Raw genomic sequence first — 18,849 nt, 5'->3', positions numbered from 1 at the left:
GGCTAAGGCTCTTCAGCTTGGAGAAAAGGCAGCTGAGGGGAGATATGATAGAGGTCTATAAAATAATGAGTGGAGTGGAACGGGTAGACGTGAAGCTTCTGTTTACACTTTCCAAAAATACTAGGACTAGGGGGCAAGCGATGAAGCTACAATGTAGTAAATTTAAAACGAATCAGAGAAAAGTTTTCTTCACTCAACGTGTAATTAAACTCTGGAATTCGTTGCCAGAGAATGTGGTAAAGGCAGTTAGCTTAGTGGAGTTTAAAAAGGTTTGGACGGCTTCCTAAAAAAAAAAAGGTCCATAGACCATTATTAAATAGACTTGGGGAAAATCCACTATTTCTGGGATAAGCAGTATAGAATGTTTTGTATTTTTTGGGATCTTGCCAGGTATGTGTGACCTGGATTGGGCACTGTTGGAAATAGGATGCTGGGCTCAATGGACCTTTGGTCTTTCCTAGTATGGCAATACTTATGTACTTATGGCTGATTCCAACCTGGCTGCCTCTTGGGCTGTAGTGTCACTAGGTAATGCATGACGCGTACTGCCAAGCCATCACCAACCTACTTGTACTGACCTGGTTGGTTTCTAGGGAGCTTTAGTATGCTGGTTCTATATGATGGCAAATTCATTCTGGTTTACTTCAGCACCTCAGTGATGCCGCCCAATGTGAGCATCTGAAAGAAGTCTGAGTCCAAGATAGTTCTTAAAAGCCCTATTGCTCATGCCCACTTCAGTCAGTCAGTTGAACCTCTTGGGACAATCAGACCCTGGGCGAATGACACATAACACCTAGGAGATAGTGGTCATAATAAGGTGGACATTTTTAATGATTGTGAGAAAAGAAAAGAGCGGACCAAACCTATGGTCATTTGATCTATTCCACTACAACATCCAGGTACACATAAAGAAGTGCTTGACATGCCTTCGTTTCGCCCTCAAACAGGCTGCACCAGTGGCATAAAGACTAAATGGTGTTCAAAACAAATGTTCCAAAATTGGCAAAATCAGCTTCTTCCAAACTAAACGCAAAAGTACAGTAATGAATCAACCAAATCTAGTGGTCCAACCACCTTTAAACATTCCTTGAAGGGGTCACAAATCAATTTTAATTGTTTAAAATGGAGTGACAAACTCTTACTATTAGATCTTAAAATAATGTTAGGAGTTGTCAAATAGTGTATAAAGGTTTGTAGGGGAAATGTTGCATCAAGAACATTAAAAGTATGATGAACGACTCAACATTTTCAAAACCAATTGCAATTGATGTAGAATGGAGCAGCTAGCAGAAATGCATTGAAAGTTCCAACGATCAACATGCCTCAAGAAAAGAATGTGAATTAATTTGGGTCATTAAATGAGCCTTAGGACCAGTATATTCCTCAAAGTATAAAGGAATACTACTACTACTACTTAACATTTCTAGAGCGCTACTAGGGTTACGCAGCGCTGTACAATTTAACAAAGAGAGACAGTCCCTGCTCAAAGAGCTTACAATCTAATAGACAAGTGAACGGTCGGTCCGATAGGGGTAGTCAAATTGGGGCAGTCTGGATTCACTGAACGGTAAGGGTTAGGTGCCGAATGCAGCATTGAAGAGGTGGGCTTTAAGCAAAGACTTGAAGACAGGCAGGGAGGGGGCTTGGCGTAAGGGCTCAGGAAGGTTGTTCCAAGCATAGGGTGAAGCGAGGCAGAATGAGCGGAGCCTGGAGTTGGCGGTGGTGGAGAAGGGTACTGAGAGGAGGGATTTATCCTGTAAACGGAGGTTACGGGCGGGAACGTAAGGGGAGATGAGGGTAGAAAGATAGTGAGGGGCAGCAGACTGAGTGCATTTGTAGGTAAGAAGGAGAAGCATGAATTGAATTGAATACTGTGACAAAACAGTGGGTTTTCAGCCTGTAAAACTGCATTAATTATTTCTTCAAGTGTATTTCTCCTATTGGCCAGCAGATGATGTTTCCTTACTTTAAAGCTGTTTCAGAAGAATGACTGGTTTTTTTTCTTCAGTCTAACACAGATAGGAAATAAGATGCAGTATGCTTTTGAGAAATTGTTTCTGAAGCTTGTATTAGAACGGTATGCTGCTGCCCAAGTGCACTGTTTCTGAGCTTGCATTAGAGCCGCCTGCTGCTGGCTGCACTGTTTCTGAAGCTTGCATTAGAGCTGTCTGCTACTGGCTGCACTGTTTCTGAAGCTTGCATTAGAACGGTATGCTGCTGCCCAAGCGCACTGTTTCTGAGCTTGCATTAGAGCCGCCTGCTGCTGGCTGCACTGTTTCTGAAGCTTGCATTAGAGCTGTCTGCTACTGGCTGCACTGTTTCTGAAGCTTGCATTAGAATGGTATGCTGCTGCCCAAGAGCACTGTTTCTGAGCTTGCATTAGAGCCGCCTGCTGCTGGCTGCACTGTTTCTGAAGCTTGCATTAGAGCTGTCTGCTACTGGCTGCACTGTTTCTGAAGCTTGCATTAGAATGGTATGCTGCTGCCCAAGAGCACTGTTTCTGAGCTTGCATTAGAGCCGCCTGCTGCTGGCTGCACTGTTTCTGAGCTTGCATTAGAGCCGCCTGCTGCTGGCTGCACTGTTTCTGAAGCTTGCATTAGAGCTGTCTGCTACTGGCTTCACTGTTTCTGAAGCTTGCATTCGAACGGTATGCTGCTGCCCAAGCGCACTGTTTCTGAGCTTGCATTAGAGCCGCCTGCTGCTGGCTGCACTGTTTCTGAAGCTTGCATTAGAATGGTATGCTGCTGCCCAAGAGCACTGTTTCTGAGCTTGCATTAGAGCCGCCTGCTGCTGGCTGCACTGTTTCTGAAGCTTGCATTAGAGCTGTCTGCTACTGGCTGCACTGTTTCTGAAGCTTGCATTAGAATGGTATGCTGCTGCCCAAGAGCACTGTTTCTGAGCTTGCATTAGAGCCGCCTGCTGCTGGCTGCACTGTTTCTGAAGCTTGCATTAGAGCTGTCTGCTACTGGCTGCACTGTTTCTGAAGCTTGCATTAGAGCTGTCTGCTACTGGCTGCACTGTTTCTGAAGCTTGCATTAGAATGGTATGCTGCTGCCCAAGAGCACTGTTTCTGAGCTTGCATTAGAGCCGCCTGCTGCTGGCTGCACTGTTTCTGAGCTTGCATTAGAGCCGCCTGCTGCTGGCTGCACTGTTTCTGAAGCTTGCATTAGAGCTGTCTGCTACTGGCTTCACTGTTTCTGAAGCTTGCATTCGAACGGTATGCTGCTGCCCAAGCGCACTGTTTCTGAGCTTGCATTAGAGCCGCCTGCTGCTGGCTGCACTGTTTCTGAAGCTTGCATTAGAATGGTATGCTGCTGCCCAAGAGCACTGTTTCTGAGCTTGCATTAGAGCCGCCTGCTGCTGGCTGCACTGTTTCTGAAGCTTGCATTAGAGCTGTCTGCTACTGGCTGCACTGTTTCTGAAGCTTGCATTAGAATGGTATGCTGCTGCCCAAGAGCACTGTTTCTGAGCTTGCATTAGAGCCGCCTGCTGCTGGCTGCACTGTTTCTGAAGCTTGCATTAGAGCTGTCTGCTACTGGCTTCACTGTTTCTGAAGCTTGCATTCGAACGGTATGCTGCTGCCCAAGCGCACTGTTTCTGAGCTTGCATTAGAGCTGTCTGCTACTGGCTGCACTGTTTCTGAAGCTTGCATTAGAACGGTATGCTGCTGCCCAAGCGCACTGTTTCTGAGCTTGCATTAGAGCCGCCTGCTGCTGGCTGCAACGTTTCTGAAGCTTGCATTAGAGCTGTCTGCTACTGGCTTCACTGTTTCTGAAGCTTGCATTAGAACGGTATGCTGTTGCCAAGCGCACTGTTTCTGAGCTTGCATTAGAGCTGCCTGCTGCTGGCTGCACTGTTTCTGAAGCTTGCATTAGAGCTGTCTGCTACTGGCTGCACTGCTTCTGAAGCTTGCATTAGAACTGTATGCTGCTGCCCAAGCGCACTGTTTCTGAGCTTGTATTAGAGCCGCCTGCTGCTGGCTGCATTGTTTCTGAAGCTTGCATTAGAACGGTATGCTGTTGCCAAGCGCACTGTTTCTGAGCTTGCATTAGAGCTGTCTGCTACTGGCTGCACTGCTTCTGAAGCTTGCATTAGAACTGTATGCTGCTGCCCAAGCGCACTGTTTCTGAGCTTGCATTAGAGCCGCCTGCTGCTGGCTGCATTGTTTCTGAAGCTTGCATTAGAACGGTATGCTGCTGCCCAAGAGCACTGTTTCTGAGCTTGCATTAGAGCCGCCTGCTGCTGGCTGCACTGTTTCTGAAGCTTGCATTAGAGCTGTCTGCTACTGGCTGCACTGTTTCTGAAGCTTGTGTGGCTGCACTGTCTGAAGCTTGCATTAGAGATGTGCACTGCTGTGCAAACGCACTGTTTCTGAAGCTTGCGACGGGACTGTCTGCTGCTGGCTGAATGAACTGCTTCTAAAGCTTGCATTAAAGCAATGTGCTGCTGCCCAAGCACACTGTTTCTAAAGCTTGCATTAGAACTGTCTTCGGCTAGTTGAGTGCACTGCTTATAACAGAAACATAATGCTCAATATTTGCTTGCTGATGCAGTAAGCTAATTATATGCAAATTTTATGCACACAGAATTTGTGTGCTAATCGGGGAGGGCATACCAGACACATGCACAATGTTCTGTTCTAAGGGCACCTAGAACTGTGTGCATGTCCAAGCCAAAAAAAAAAAAAAAAAAAGGTGTTGACACACCTGAGCATATGTTGGAATGTTGATCTGTGTATAAATATTGACTTCACATAAATTGTGATGTCAGTGTTGTATTTATACCCAGAATACCATTCAGAACTGTCACCTTCCCTGTTCTGTCTTTTTTCCTGTTTTCTTCATTTATATCAATATTATTATTTATTTTTGGTCTCTATGTTGTAGATGTTTATATATTTCTACTGTATATATATTTATTTGCACAATTACTTGTCACTCCTGAAGCAGATGACTTCTACGCCAAAATGCAGGACTGTGTTAAGGACAGAGTGGGGCGAGGCACACTTCTACGGTTTATGTCCCAGAAACACCAAAGAAAGATCACAATCAAGTATATAATATCACGTTCATTGTTGATTTAATCTTGAATTGATAATGAATACGACTGTTGGGCTGACTGGATGGACCATTCAGGTCTTTGCCGTCACTTACTATGTTACCATAAGTTTTAACAAGTTGATTATCAACAAGAAAGGCCATTTTAGCTTTATTGTAACCCATCAGTTGGAATTTGATTGGTCATCCCCCCTTTTAGTTCCTTCTTTTTGACTAATTTGCATGTGCCTTTCTCTCTAATAGAACTGTTCTGCTTACTTATCTACAAATGGAATTTTTGTGTAGGTGGAGTCTAAACAGAACTTTGAGTGACTGATTTGAATTATAATAAATCTTTCTCTCTCAACCTCACCCTGAGTCTAAGAGTATTTGGTGAGACAGACCTGAAACCCAGTTGGCTATAGCAACATGCAACTGGGTTTCAGGTCTATCTCACCAAATATTCTTAGACTCAGGGGAAAAAAAGAGGGTTTGTGGAGGAGGTGTAACCTACTATGTTCAATTCCCACTGCTACTCCTGACTCTGGGCAAATCACTTAACCCTTCATTGCCCCAAGTACAAAATAAGTACTAAGTAAGTACCTGTATATAATATGTAACATAGTAGATGGCAGCAGAAAAAGACCTGCACGGTCCATCCAGTCTGCCCAACAAGATAAACTCATATGTGCTACTTTTTGTGTATACCCTACCTTGATTTGTACCTGTTCTCTTCAGGGCACAGACCGTATAAGTCTGCCCAGCACTATCCCCGCCTCCCAACCACCAGTCCCGCCTCCCACTACCGGCTCTGGCATAGACCGTATAAGTCTGCCCAGCACTATCCCCGCCTCCCAACCACCAGCCCTGCCTCCCAACCACCAGCCCTGCCTCCCACCACCGGCACTGCCACCCAATCTCGGCTAAGCTCCTGAGGATCCATTCCTTCTGAACAGGATTCCTTTATGTTTATCCCACGCATGTTTGAATTCCGTTACCATTTTCTTTTCCACCACCTCCCGTGGGAGGGTATTCCAAGCATCCACTACTCTCTCCGTGAAAAAATACTTCCTGACATTTTTCTTGAGTCTGCCCCCCTTCAATCTCATTTCATGTCCTCTCATTCTACCACCTTCGCATCTCCGGAAAAGGTTCGTTTGCAGATTAATACCTTTCAAATATTTGAACGTCTGTATCATATCACCCCTGTTTCTCCTTTCCTCCAGAGTAAATTGCTTTGATTGTAACCACAGAAAGCGGTATATCAAGTCCCATCCCCTTTCCCTTTGTGCATGCAGGATCTATAATCTTTCACTGCTTTTCTGAACTGCATGGATATCATATAGCTGCTTACTTTTATGAAGAAATACCTGTGTGCTTGAAGTTGGACTAACCCTTGTTTACATTAGTGATAATGTTTAGCCTGTATCAAATGTGGGAAGGAGACTAGAAACATTCCAGACAGAAATTAATCTTGGAAGGTATTAAAAGTCCCCTAGTAGCATACAGTTCATAATGAGGGCAACTTCCAAAATCCATTTTCCTATATGAATAGCAATTTATCCAAGTAAATTTTATTTCTCTATTGGGGTTTATTAAATGAGCTTTGAAAATGACTCACCCTTCCTGTGGGTAAAGGTACATGCTGATGGGTCTTTAAGTAATCAGGCTATTAGGAACTCTTGTTTAGCTTGTCTGCTGCTGCTCTTTCTGACCCCTAAAGGTCTCAAGTACAAAACTTATTATGGATCCAATTTCTCCTTCCTGGGCAGCCAACTCTGGAACGCTCTCCCTAGACCTCTCCGAGCAATCCATGACTACCTACCATTCAGGAAAGCACTAAAAACCCATTTATTTAAGCAAGCCTACCCAAAGGACCAAGATTAATCTTATGAACCCATCTACCTTACATATACCGAAGAGAAAATGACATTCAGCCAGACTCTATCTCCCTCCTTACCTTCCTCTCTATCACCTGTCTCTACCTACCCATTCATCCTATTACTACCCATCACTACTATGTTATACTTAATTTCCTACTTTACATAACAAATTTCTGTGTTACCTATTACTATGTAAGCCGCATTGAGCCTGCTTTTAGTGGGGAAGTGCAGGATACAAATGTAATAAATACATAAATAAATAAGCAAGCCCAGCCTTGGCAGTAAGAAACAGACAGCACTGCTGCTTTAGACTGCACACAGTGACTACACCAGTTATGGGCTGGATTGGTCCAAGTGTGCGAGCAAAGTGGAGGAGTGGCTTAGTGGTTAGGGTGGTGGGCTTTGGTCCTGGGGAACTGAGGAACTGAGTTTGATTCCCGGCACAGGCAGCGCCTTGTGACTCTGGACAAGTCACTTAACTCTCCATTGCCCCATGTAAGCCGCATTGAGCCTGCCATGAGTGGGAAAGCGCGGGGTACAAATGTAACAAAAATAAAATAGATACTATTGGAGATTCTACGTGGAATGTTGCTACTATTGGAGATTCTACATGGAATGTTGCTATTCCACTAGCAACATTCCATGTAGAAGGCTGCGCAGGCTTCTGTTTCTGTGAGTCTGACGTCCTGCACGTACGTGCAGGACGTCAGACTCACAGAAGCAGAAGCCTGCGCGGCCACATTGGTGTGACTCTGGGCAAGTCACTTAACCCTCCATTGCCCCATGTAAGCCGCATTGAGCCTGCCATGAGTGGGAAAGCGCGGGGTACAAATGTAACAAAAATAAAATAGATACTATTGGAGATTCTACATGGAATGTTGCTGCTATTGGAGATTCTACATGGAATGTTGCTATTCCACTAGCAACATTCCATGTAGAAGGCTGCGCAGGCTTCTGTTTCTGTGAGTCTGACGTCCTGCACGTACGTGCAGGACGTCAGACTCACAGAAGCAGAAGCCTGCGCGGCCACATTGGTGTGACTCTGGACAAGTCACTTAACTCTCCATTACCTGCCACATTGAGCCTTCCATGAGTGGGAAAGCGCGGGGTACAAATGTAACAAAAATAAATACTGAGAACCAATGAAGCTGCTGTTCAGCAGCTGTTGCAATATTTGGTACCTCTTTGGAAAAATCCCCAAATGGTTAAGTTTTCTACAAACCTGGAAAGCTTTTAAAATAAAAACGGGTAAAAGGCAGCAGACAGTATCATGGTAGGATGAAATGTTAACCTAACACTATTATTCATTATTAGGAGATTAAATGACAAAACTGAAACAGCATGAGAGATGTAGGAGGCTTTCTGTACAATGAAAGGCATGTAAGAGCAAATATTTATCTTGGAACAGAATACAGGAGAGAGTGTTGTTCATTAATGGGCCACAAAGACGAAAACACGGGATATTTAAGTGCCGGGGGGCAGACACACCAGCGCTAGAAAGAAGAAATGCAGCTTTCGATAAAAATGTACCGTTGACAGGGCTGCCGAGAGGGGGGGACAGGGGGGACAAAATTCCCCAGGCCCGGGCCTCCGGGGGGGGAGGGCACCGCCGCCGCCGCATTCCGGCCCGCCCACTCTCCATCGCTCCCTGGCATTGAATTTATGCGCCTCACCTTCAAAAGCGCAGCAAGCAGCGGCAGACCACTCCTTCCTTGTGTCCCGCCCTCGCCTGACATAACCCGCGAGGGCGGGACACGGAAGGAAGGAGTGGTCTGCCGCTGCTTGCTGTGCTTTCGAAGGTGAGGCGCTTAAGGTCTATGCAGAGGGCCCGGGGGTGGAGAGAGGGCCCAGTGGCGGGTGAAGGGGGGGCCCCGGGGGCGGCCTTGTCCCGGGCCTGGCCCAGTCTCTCGGCGGCCCTGACTGTTAAAAGGGTTTCTCATAGAAACATTAAAAAACGAAGACCATATGGCCTAGCCAGTCTGCCCATTCATGCCATCTACTCTCCCTATCAGTCCTTTACAGATCCTATGTACTTGTCCCAAGCTCTCTTTAAATCAGATACAGTTTTCATCTCCACCACCTCCACTGAGAGGCCATTCCACGAATCCACCACCCTTTCTGTGAAGTAGTATTTCCTCAGGTTACTCCTGAGTCTGTCCCCTTTCACCTTCATCCTATGCCCCCTCATTCCAGAGCACGCTTTCAATTGAAACTCGACTCCAGTGCATTTATGCCACGGAGGTATTTAAACGTCTCTACCATATCTCCTCTCTCCCACCTTTCTTCCAAAGTATACATATTGAGATCTTTAAATCTGTCCCCATACGCTTTATGACAAAGACCACTGGCCATTTTAGTAGCCACCCTCTGGACTGACTCCATCCTGTTTATAGCTTTTTAAAGGTGTAGTGTCCAGAATTGCACATAATCCCCTGGATTCTATATTTAGAAATAATATTATGCAGTGGAGTTTTTTTTAAGTTACATGATGGCACGCCGAGCTCATGCCTTATAGTCCGTGAAGTTGGGCTGGCTGGGTGGCGGCTTTTTTTCTCCACTTTAAACATACACGATTAAGCTGACAGTTGAGGGGGTGTTCCACATTAGAGTTACACAGCTAGTGTGAGTCTGTGTTGGGAATTTCATTTATTAGATAGAGCTTGAGTGAATTGTTCTTTATAATATGACAGAAATTGCGCATGCAATTTAATTACTTAACAAGCCAATCAGCTCTAATTGCCACTTAAAAAGCAATTATTGACACTAATTGGCATTAATTAGAATTTATGTACACAACTTGCTAAGCGTATTCTGTAAAGTGGTGTGTGTAAATTCTAAAACATGCTGTCAACAAGGGGGCATGGCCATGGGCGTGGAATGGGCAGGCCATGGGCATTCTGAAAATTTGCACGCAGGGTTGTAGAATATACCTGCTCCACGTCTAACTTAAGCGCCAATATTTACATGGATGCGCCTACAGTTAGCTGCAGGCATGGCCGCTAGGTATATTCTATAAACCCGCTAGACATATTCTATAAACTGCAACTAAATCTAGGCGCAGTTCATAGAATACGCCTAGGTGAAAAGATTTTTGGCGCCGATTTTACAGGCATGATATACAGAATCTAGTCCACTCTTCTAAATGAAGTCTCACCAGAGTCTTATACAGAGGTATTATCACCTAATTTTTCCTGCTAACCATTCCTCTCTCGATGCACCCAAGCATCCTTCTAGCTTTCACCGTTGTTTTTTCTACCTGTTTGGCTACCTTAAGATCATCACATATGATCACATCCGAGCCCCATTCCTCTTTCGTGCACCAGCTCTCTGTTCACTTATTCAAATAAATTAATCTGATTTGTCTAAATAGATTTGCCTCTAGTGAAACCATGCTGCCTGGGGTCCTGCAATCCATTGGATTTTAGAAACCTCACTATTTTCTGTTTTAAAAGCGTTTCCATTAATTTACTTACCACACAGGGAAAACTTATCAGCCTGTAGTTCCCAACCTCCTCCTTACTTCCACTTTTGTGGTGATGGACCACATCTGCCCAGCTCCAGTCCTCAGGGATCACTCCTGACTCTAGAGAAGTTCTTCACATGCACTGATGGTGATGCCAAGGAACATTGAATTCACGGTTGCTGAGACCTATAATTGGTTCTGCCATAGTACTGTTCACCAGCAGAAATACAAACGATTATACGAATGCATTCATGTTGGAGAAGAACCACTAACTATCCTGAAGTTATCAGACACTCGCTGGCTGTCCATAGCCGCTTGTGTTCAGTGCATCCTTTGAACAATATGACAAACTAAAGCTTCACTTCCTGATTGTCAAGGATGAGGCATGCAACTACAGTGCTGAGCTGCTTATCAGATGTTTAGAGAACCTGAAAACATTTTGGTGACTAAAATTATATTTCCTTTAAAATTTTCTTTATCAGAGAAAAGAGATGTAAGTTTAACTGACATTTTGGAAAATTCAGAAGTTATAGATAGAGTTATATTATTAGTGACTTTCGTCTTTGATTAGATAGGAACAACGTTTTGAAATTGTATTGTCGATACATGGTTGATAGTTTTTTGGGTTCAAAGATGCATATATTTCCTGACACATCAAGGGAATCGCAGACTGTGAGGTGTGAAGTCTTGGCTTTTAAGCCAGGAATCATTGCCCCAGGTGGGACCTTCCTAGCACGATTCCCTTGTAAGTGTTTTATTTTCCTTATTACTTATTTGTTTGAACCTAAGAAATTATAAGAGTTTGTGGAAACAGATGAAGAATGCTCTGCAGCAACTTCCTTCAGTTACCACTGTACCGGCTGCAATAACCGATTAACCTTCCTCCCTCAGCAAATGTGAAGTGTAAGATTAACCATTTTGAGTTTTTCTTATTTTCTTTAAGATTGTTTTCCTGATCTTGGATCTTCCAATTGTGGACAATTATGTAAATATATATTGTTGAGAGAAAATGTTTTCCTTTTTATATTAATTTCTGTATTTCCTTACATTTATGTGATAAATGTGAATGTAATTAAGTAAAATGATAAATAAATAAATAAATAAAAGAGAGAACCTGAAAACAAGCTGTACTCGGTATTTTTAAGGCCAGTATTACAGGAACTCAACCGAGTTAACATGCTATTTGGGTCTGATAAAGCGAGCCCTCTCCAGCTGCTTACTGAACTGGTAGCATTGTATCGCAACATGCTGCAGCAAATTGTGAGGTGCACTTGGATTTTAGCAAAGCCTTTGACATGGTTCCGCAAAAGCGACTGATAAACTGAGTGCCCTTGGTATGTGCACTAAAGTGACTGACTGGGTTTAAAACTGGTTAAGGGGAAGGAGACGGAGGGTAGTGGTAAATGGAGTTTGCTCCAAGGAAAGGATGTTATCAGTGGTGTACCGAAGGGATAGGTCTTCGGGCCGGCTCTTTTTAACATCTTTGTGAGTGATATTGCGGAAGGACTGTCTGGTAAGGTTTGTCTCTTTGCGGACGATACCAAACTTTGTAATAGGGTAAACACCTCAGAGGGCATGGATAGCATGTGGAGGGATCTGGCAAAGCTTGGCCCAACAATTGGCTACTCAGATTTAATGCTAAAAAATGCAGGGTCATACACTTAGGTTGCTAAAATCCAAGGGAACGGCATAGTATATGGGGGTGAAGTACTTCTGTATATAAAAGGCTTGGGGGTGATTGTGTCTAATGATCTCAAGGTGTCCAAAGAGGTAGAAAAGGCAACAATCAAAGCCAGACGGATGCTCGGGTGCACAGGGAGAGGAATGGACAGCAGGAAAAAAGAGGTGATAGTGCCCTTGTATAAGTCTCTGGGTGAGGCCCCCATCTAGAATACTGTGTGCAATTCTGGAGACTGCACCTATGAAAAGATATAAAAAGGATGGAGTTGGTCCAGAGGGTGGCTACAAAATTGGTCAGTGGTTTCTTTTATAAAGTGTATGGGGACAGACCTAAGGCTCTAAGTATACGCTAGAAGAAAGGTGGGAGAGAGGGGATATGATAGAGACATTTAAATACCTCTGTGGCATTAATGTACAGGAGATGAGCCTCTTTCAACTGAAGGAAAACTCAGGAATGAGAAGGCATAGGATGAAGTTAAAGTTACAGGCTCAGGAATAATCTAAGGAAATACTTTTTCATGAAAAGGGTGGTAGACACGTGGAATCGCCTCCCAGTGGAGGTGGTGGAAAGAGGACTGTGTCTGAATTTAAGGAAGTGTGGGACACGCACATTGGATCTCTTAAGGAAAGGAGGAGATAGTGGTTGCTGTGCATGGCCAGACTGGATGGACCATTCGGCTCTTATCTGCCATCATGGGTCTATGTTTCTAACATGTTGGCGTACAATTTGGAAGATAGGTCTAACCATCTACCATTGGCGGCTATTAACTTGGGGATTGAATTTCAGCTTATTGCACAAGTCACAAATTGAATGCACATCTGCAGAACAAATAAAAGAGAGCTGTCGGGATTATCTGAACTTCTGAAGTAAATTTATCATAGGCTACCGGCAAATGAACAACCACTAGACACTCTGGCAGATCTGTCTCCATCTGTGGTCCTTGAAGCCCAGAAACCTCAACTGTCGAAGTTATCATTTTTACCTCTATATAAGGGGAATCTTAGAGCAACAGTGGATGTGAATTAGCACATTGTTGTGGCCAACCTTTAGTGGCAATGATGCTGAACAGATTTGGGTGACTGTAGCAGATCACACGAATGCTTCAGGAGATCATGATTTCCTTCAGCTGGGGAATTTTGCGCTATGTGAAGCTTAGCCGAAATTGGGTGGCGGAGCAGGTGGGGGGAAGAGGGGTTGGTGGTTGGGAGGCGAGGATAGTGGATGGCAGACTTATACGGTCTGTGCCAGAGCCAGTGATGGGAGGCGGGACTGGTGGTTGGGAGGCGGGAAGTACTGCTGCGCAGACTTGTACGGTCTGTGCCCTGAATAAGGCAGGTACAAATCAAGGTAAGGTTTACACGTATGTTTGTCTTGTTGGGCAGACTGGATGGACCGTGCAGGTCTTTTTCTGCCATCATCTACTATGTTACTATGCTTTACCTTTCAGCAATGCAGCTGTTGAAAGAACTTTTTCTCAGATGAATCTCATCATGACAAAATTGAGAAACAGGATGCAACATGGCACTCTGAAAGCCTTGTTGCATAATCGCAGCTACATGAGGCACATGCTGCAATGAGTTTATTCCAACAGCTGCGATGCTGAGTAAATTCAATGCAGATATTTATGCGAGCGATGATGACTCGATACCCAAGGAGTATTTTGCAGTTTGCTGATAGATGCTCTTTTCAGAGACAGTGTCTTTTTTTTTAATTACATTTGTACCCCACGCTTTCTCACTCATAGCAGGCCCAATACGGCTTACATATTATATACAGGTACTTATTTGTACCTGGGGCAGTGGAGGGTTAAGTGACTTGCCCAGAGTCACAAGGAGCTGCCTGTGCCTGGCCCTTGCAGATCATCAATGTGGCCGCACAGGCTTCTGCTTCTGTGAGTCTGACGTCCTGCACGTATGTGCAGGACGTCAGACTCACAGAAACAGAAGCCTGTGCAGCTTTCTACATGGAATGTTGCTAGTGGAATAGCAACATTCCATGTAGAATCTCCAATAGTAGCAACATTCCATGTAGAATCTGCAATAGTATCTATTTTATTTTTGTTACATTTGTACCCCGTGCTTTCCCACTCATGGCAGGCTCAATGCGGCTTATATGGGGCAATGGAGGGTTAAGAGGGTTAAGTGACTTGCCCAGAGTCACACCAATGTGGCCGCGCAGGCTTCTGCTTCTGTGAGTCTGACGTCCTGCACATACATCAGACTCACAGAAACAGAAGCCTGCGCAGCCTTCTACATGGAATGTTGCTAGTGGAATAGCAACATTCCATGTAGAATCTCCAATAGTAGCAACATTCCATGTAGAATCTGCAATAGTATCTATTTTATTTTTGTTACATTTGTACCCGCGCTTTCCCACTCATGGCAGGCTCATTGCGGCTTACATGGGGCAATGGAGGGTTAAGTGACTTGCCCAGAGTCACAAGGAGCTGCCTGTGCCTGCAGTGGGAATCGAACCCAGTTCCCCAGAACCAAAGTCCACCACTCTAATCACTAGGCCACTCGCTGTTCTTGTTCTGCTTCAGCGTTCCTGTTTTAGTCCTGCCTCCGTGATGGACCTGGTCCACCAGGTCTGCTCTCAAGGGCTCTTTTCAGAGCAAGTGTCTAGCTGTTCTTCTTCTGCCTCAGCATTCCTGCTCTATCCCAAGCCCTGGTCCACCAGGCCTGCCCCCAAGTGCTCTTTTCAGAGCCAGTGTCTAGCTCAGTGGTTCCCAAACCTGGTCCTGGAGGCACCCCAACCAGTCAGGTTTTCAGGATATCCACAATAAATATTAATGAGAGAGATTTGCATGTAGTGGAGGCAGTGTAACATGATTCATTTTGGCACACATTCCTGTTTGATTCATTCACGCTGGGCGTTATGCTCGAGATACTCTAAAGGTGGGGCGGGTTTTACAATTTCAGAGTTTGCCATTTGGCATACCTTGGCTTTTACTATTCACAAGGCTTGAACTCCGCTGTTTTAGGTTTTGCGACCCCTGAGGAAGGCTTTGCACTGAAACATGGCCCGTGTATGGTCAATTTCACCCTTGGTTGTGGACTTTTGGCAAATAAACTATTTTAGAAGCTTGGACTTTGACCATGCCTGTTTCTCCCAGAACATTCACTTCCTTCCATCAGTTCCTTACCGTTCAGTGAATCCAGACTGCCCCTATCGGACCGACCGTTCACTTGTCTATTAGATTGTAAGCTCTTTGAGCAGGGACTGTCTCTCTTTGTTAAATTGTACAGCGCTGCGTAACCCTAGTAGCGCTCTAGAAATGTTAAGTAGTAGTTTTTGTATGTTTGGATTTTTCTGTGGAAGCTGTGTGGACCCTCTTTTTATTTATTTGATTGATTGATTGATTTAGATTTATTAACCGCCTTTATGAAGAGAGTCACCCAAGGTGGTGTAAAGCAGGTAAAGTTTAACATAAAACTTATAATTTTGTTAATAGCATAACAATAGCAAAATAACCAAGAATAAACTAAATACAATAAATAGGGTAAACCTGAAAACAGTAAATTGAAACCTAATAGAACTACAGTGAAACAATATCAAAAATATACATTTAACAGAGCTGGAATTCAAATACCAGAGATACCCTTCTCCACCACCGCCAACTCCAGGCTCCGCTCATTCTGCCTCGCCTCACCCTATGCTTGGAACAACCTTCCTGAACCCTTATGCCAAGCCCCCTCCCTGCCCGTCTTCAAGTCTTTGCTTAAAGCCCACCTCTTCAATGCTGCGTTCGGCACCTAACCCTTACCGTTCAGTGAATCCGGACTGCCCCAATTTGACTGCCCCTATCGGACCGACCGTTCACTTGTCTATTAGATTGTAAGCTCTTTGAGCAGGGACTGTCTCTCTTTGTTAAATTGTACAGCGCTGCGTAACCCTAGTAGCGCTCTAGAAATGTTAAGTAGTAGTAGATATAATACAGTGTTAGCATAATACTATAATCCTGAGCCATTACGTCAAGCTCCATCCCTGGCCGCCTTCAAAACCGGGCTAAAGGCCTACCTGTTTGATGCTGCTTTTAATTCCTAACTTGTCACCTGCTCGTAACCTTATCTTGTCTTCCTCTCTTCAATAGTCCCTTTCCCTATGTGTCCTATCTGTCTGCCCTGCCGTTATTCCTTATTGTCCTGTCTGTCTGTCCTGATTTAGATTGTAAGCTCTTTTGAGCAGGGACTGTCTTTTTCTTCATATTCAATTGTGAAGCGCTGCGTACGACTGGTAGCGCTATGGAAATGATTTGTAGTAGTAGTAGTAATACTAATTAGAACATTCAACTAGCATCGATATAGTAACATAGTAGATGACGGCAGAAAAAGACCTGCATGGTCCATCTAGTCTGCCCAAGATAAACTCATATCTTGAATTTGTACCTGTCTTTCAGGGCACAGACCGTATAAGTCTGCCCAGCAGTATTTCCCGCCTCCCAACCACCAGTCCCGCCTCCCATTACCGGCTCTGGTACAGACCGTATAAGTCTGTCCTCCCCTATCCTAGCCTCCCAACCACCAACCCCTCTTCCCCCCACCTGCTCCGCCACCCAATTTCAGCTAAGCTTCTGATATGATGCTTTTGTTTGTTGTATCCCTCTTTTCAGAGCCATTTTAGGGGCTCCTTTTGGCGGGGGGCAGACGGACCCTCCTCCCCTCATATAGCTATTTTTTATATCAAAATTGTTGGGTTATTTTTAGGCACGACTAGTTGCTAGGGTCAGGGTCGCCATCTAACTCTGCTACTACTACTATTTATCATTTCTATAGCGCTACAAGGCATACGCAGTGCTGTACACCATACACAAAAAAAGACAGTCCCTGCTCAAAGAGCTTACAATCTAGATAAGACAGGTAAACAGAACAATTAAGGGTAAGGGAATAAAAGGTGAGGTTAAAGGACAGGGCAAGTGAGTAGTGGTAAGGAGGTGCGCTTCATAGCAACACAAGCCCTTACAGGGTCTTTTGCTAAATGTTAGCTCGAGTTATCTGCAGCAGAGCCCATTTTATTCCTATGGGCCCTGCTGCTGATAACTCGAACTAATCTTTGGTAAAAGACCCCCCTTAGTTTTATTTAACCGCACCAGAAGACACAAGTAAAATCAAAGCATCCCTTGCTATAGCGCAACTGAAAGCAGGCGAAAGCACACAACTGGACTCGGCTCTGGAACTGTACAGCCGGGCTGCTTTCCCACACAAAACCACGCCCCCACCGTCATCACCCCGCCCACAACATCACGACCCCGCCCACCGCAACCGCGGTCGCGGAAAGCCTCCCGATTGGGCGGGAAAACCGCAACCTGTTGGCAACAAACTACCCTAAAAACACGCGCCACCACTTCAGAAGAACCGACTCATCATCAGCTCAGCTGTCCAATGAGTCTTGACTTCAGCTCCCTTCTAGCCCGCCCGCCCCCCCCCCCCATCACTAAGAATGCGGCTGCCCCGGAAGAACTATTCTTTTTCTTTTCCGGTTTGGGGCCTGCCTCGCGCAGCGCTAAGCTAACCCTCCAAGTCCGAGCAGTGCCTGGCTCAGGCTGGCCGTGGTGGCCCAAACTGGGGTAGGGGGTAACGGCTTTCCCATGGCACAGTTTTTAGGTGCCGTGGCGACCTGGCGCCCGGGCTATGTGGAAACCTGTACCACTCGCCACCAACAAGTGCACGAAGTGCCCGTGGCTAAGAAGCTTCGCTTGACCAAACCGAGTAAATCGGCTGCTCTCCACGTCGACCTGTGCAGGCCACCTCCCCCGCTGACGCCCTGCAGTACCTCCTCCAGTTTCGCCCGAGTACCGGTGGAGGCGGAGAGCGTGGAAGGAGTTGTCCGAATCCTGCTGGAACTTATTACAAGGTGGAAAGGACCATAGGAAAGGGATCTTATTTAAAATGACTGGATTTTGTAGACAAGATTTGTTTTCTAGCATGTGCAGTAGAGCCAGGCAATAAAGACTACGTTTTTTATTTCATGGGAGCGATTAGGATCTGTAGATTTTGGGTTTTAATTTCAGTTCTTCTGTTGACTTTAATAGGGTAGTTCTATATCAAGTGTCTGATAGGAGCGTACTCTCTCTAACCAGTTGCATCAAAACCAGGTCCTGGAGGTACCCCAGCCAGTCAGATTTCAGGATATCTAACAAAGGAATATTCATGAGAGAGATTTGCATGCACTACCTCCACTGCAGGCAAAACTCTCATCCATATTTATTGTGGCTATCCTGAATACCTAACTGGCTGGGGTGCCTCCAGGACCAGGTTTAGGAACTACTGCTCTAAACAAATATAGGGCACATACGTTATAGTATAGCAGCCTAAGGGGGTATACATGAGAACACAAGAATAGCCATACTGGGTCAGTCCAGTGGTCTGTCTATTTAGGTGCAAGCAGTTCCACCAGCTGTAAAGTGCTGCAGGTACTCATGAAACTTACAGTATTCTATAAGCTACTTAAGAACTTGAGTTCTGCTGATGCTTCATCCATGTGTGCACCCCCTTGCGGTTAGGTGCTGTGTAAGTTACACAGGTATCTACTGAATAGCACTTTGGTTGAATTTTGGCAGTTACTTGCGTATGTGCACACATTTTTTTTAATAAAACCTTTTTATTATTTCTTCTTGGACATGATATTCAAGATGGTGTACAACAATTACACACATATATTATAGAACTTCCCTCCAAATGACATGGCATACTTTGGAAGGCTAAGTGCCTTGAAAATATGCCTCATTGTGCCATAGGTTAAAACCAGGTCCTCCAGATCTCATTAACGCTGCATCAATTGGATTTG

At 44.9% G+C, this 18,849-nt stretch overlaps 1 protein-coding gene across 1 annotated transcript in view; it reads left to right on the top strand.

Annotated features, from left to right (window-relative positions):
* The first annotated feature begins 17,551 nt into the window (after positions 1 to 17,551).
* The window catches only part of INTS4 (integrator complex subunit 4), a 109,670-nt gene continuing 108,372 nt past the window's right edge, over positions 17,552 to 18,849 (top strand). Inside the window, 3 exon segments of the mRNA XM_030200084.1 lie at positions 17,552 to 17,801; positions 17,804 to 17,844; positions 17,846 to 17,916. Of these exon segments, the coding sequence (XP_030055944.1) occupies positions 17,651 to 17,801; positions 17,804 to 17,844; positions 17,846 to 17,916 (263 nt within the window). The 5' untranslated portion in view covers positions 17,552 to 17,650.

The sequence above is a fragment of the Microcaecilia unicolor genome, chromosome 4, assembly GCF_901765095.1.
Source record: "Microcaecilia unicolor chromosome 4, aMicUni1.1, whole genome shotgun sequence".
In the NCBI taxonomy this organism is placed as follows: domain Eukaryota; kingdom Metazoa; phylum Chordata; class Amphibia; order Gymnophiona; family Siphonopidae; genus Microcaecilia; species Microcaecilia unicolor.
This window is presented reverse-complemented; position numbering and strand designations above follow the sequence as displayed.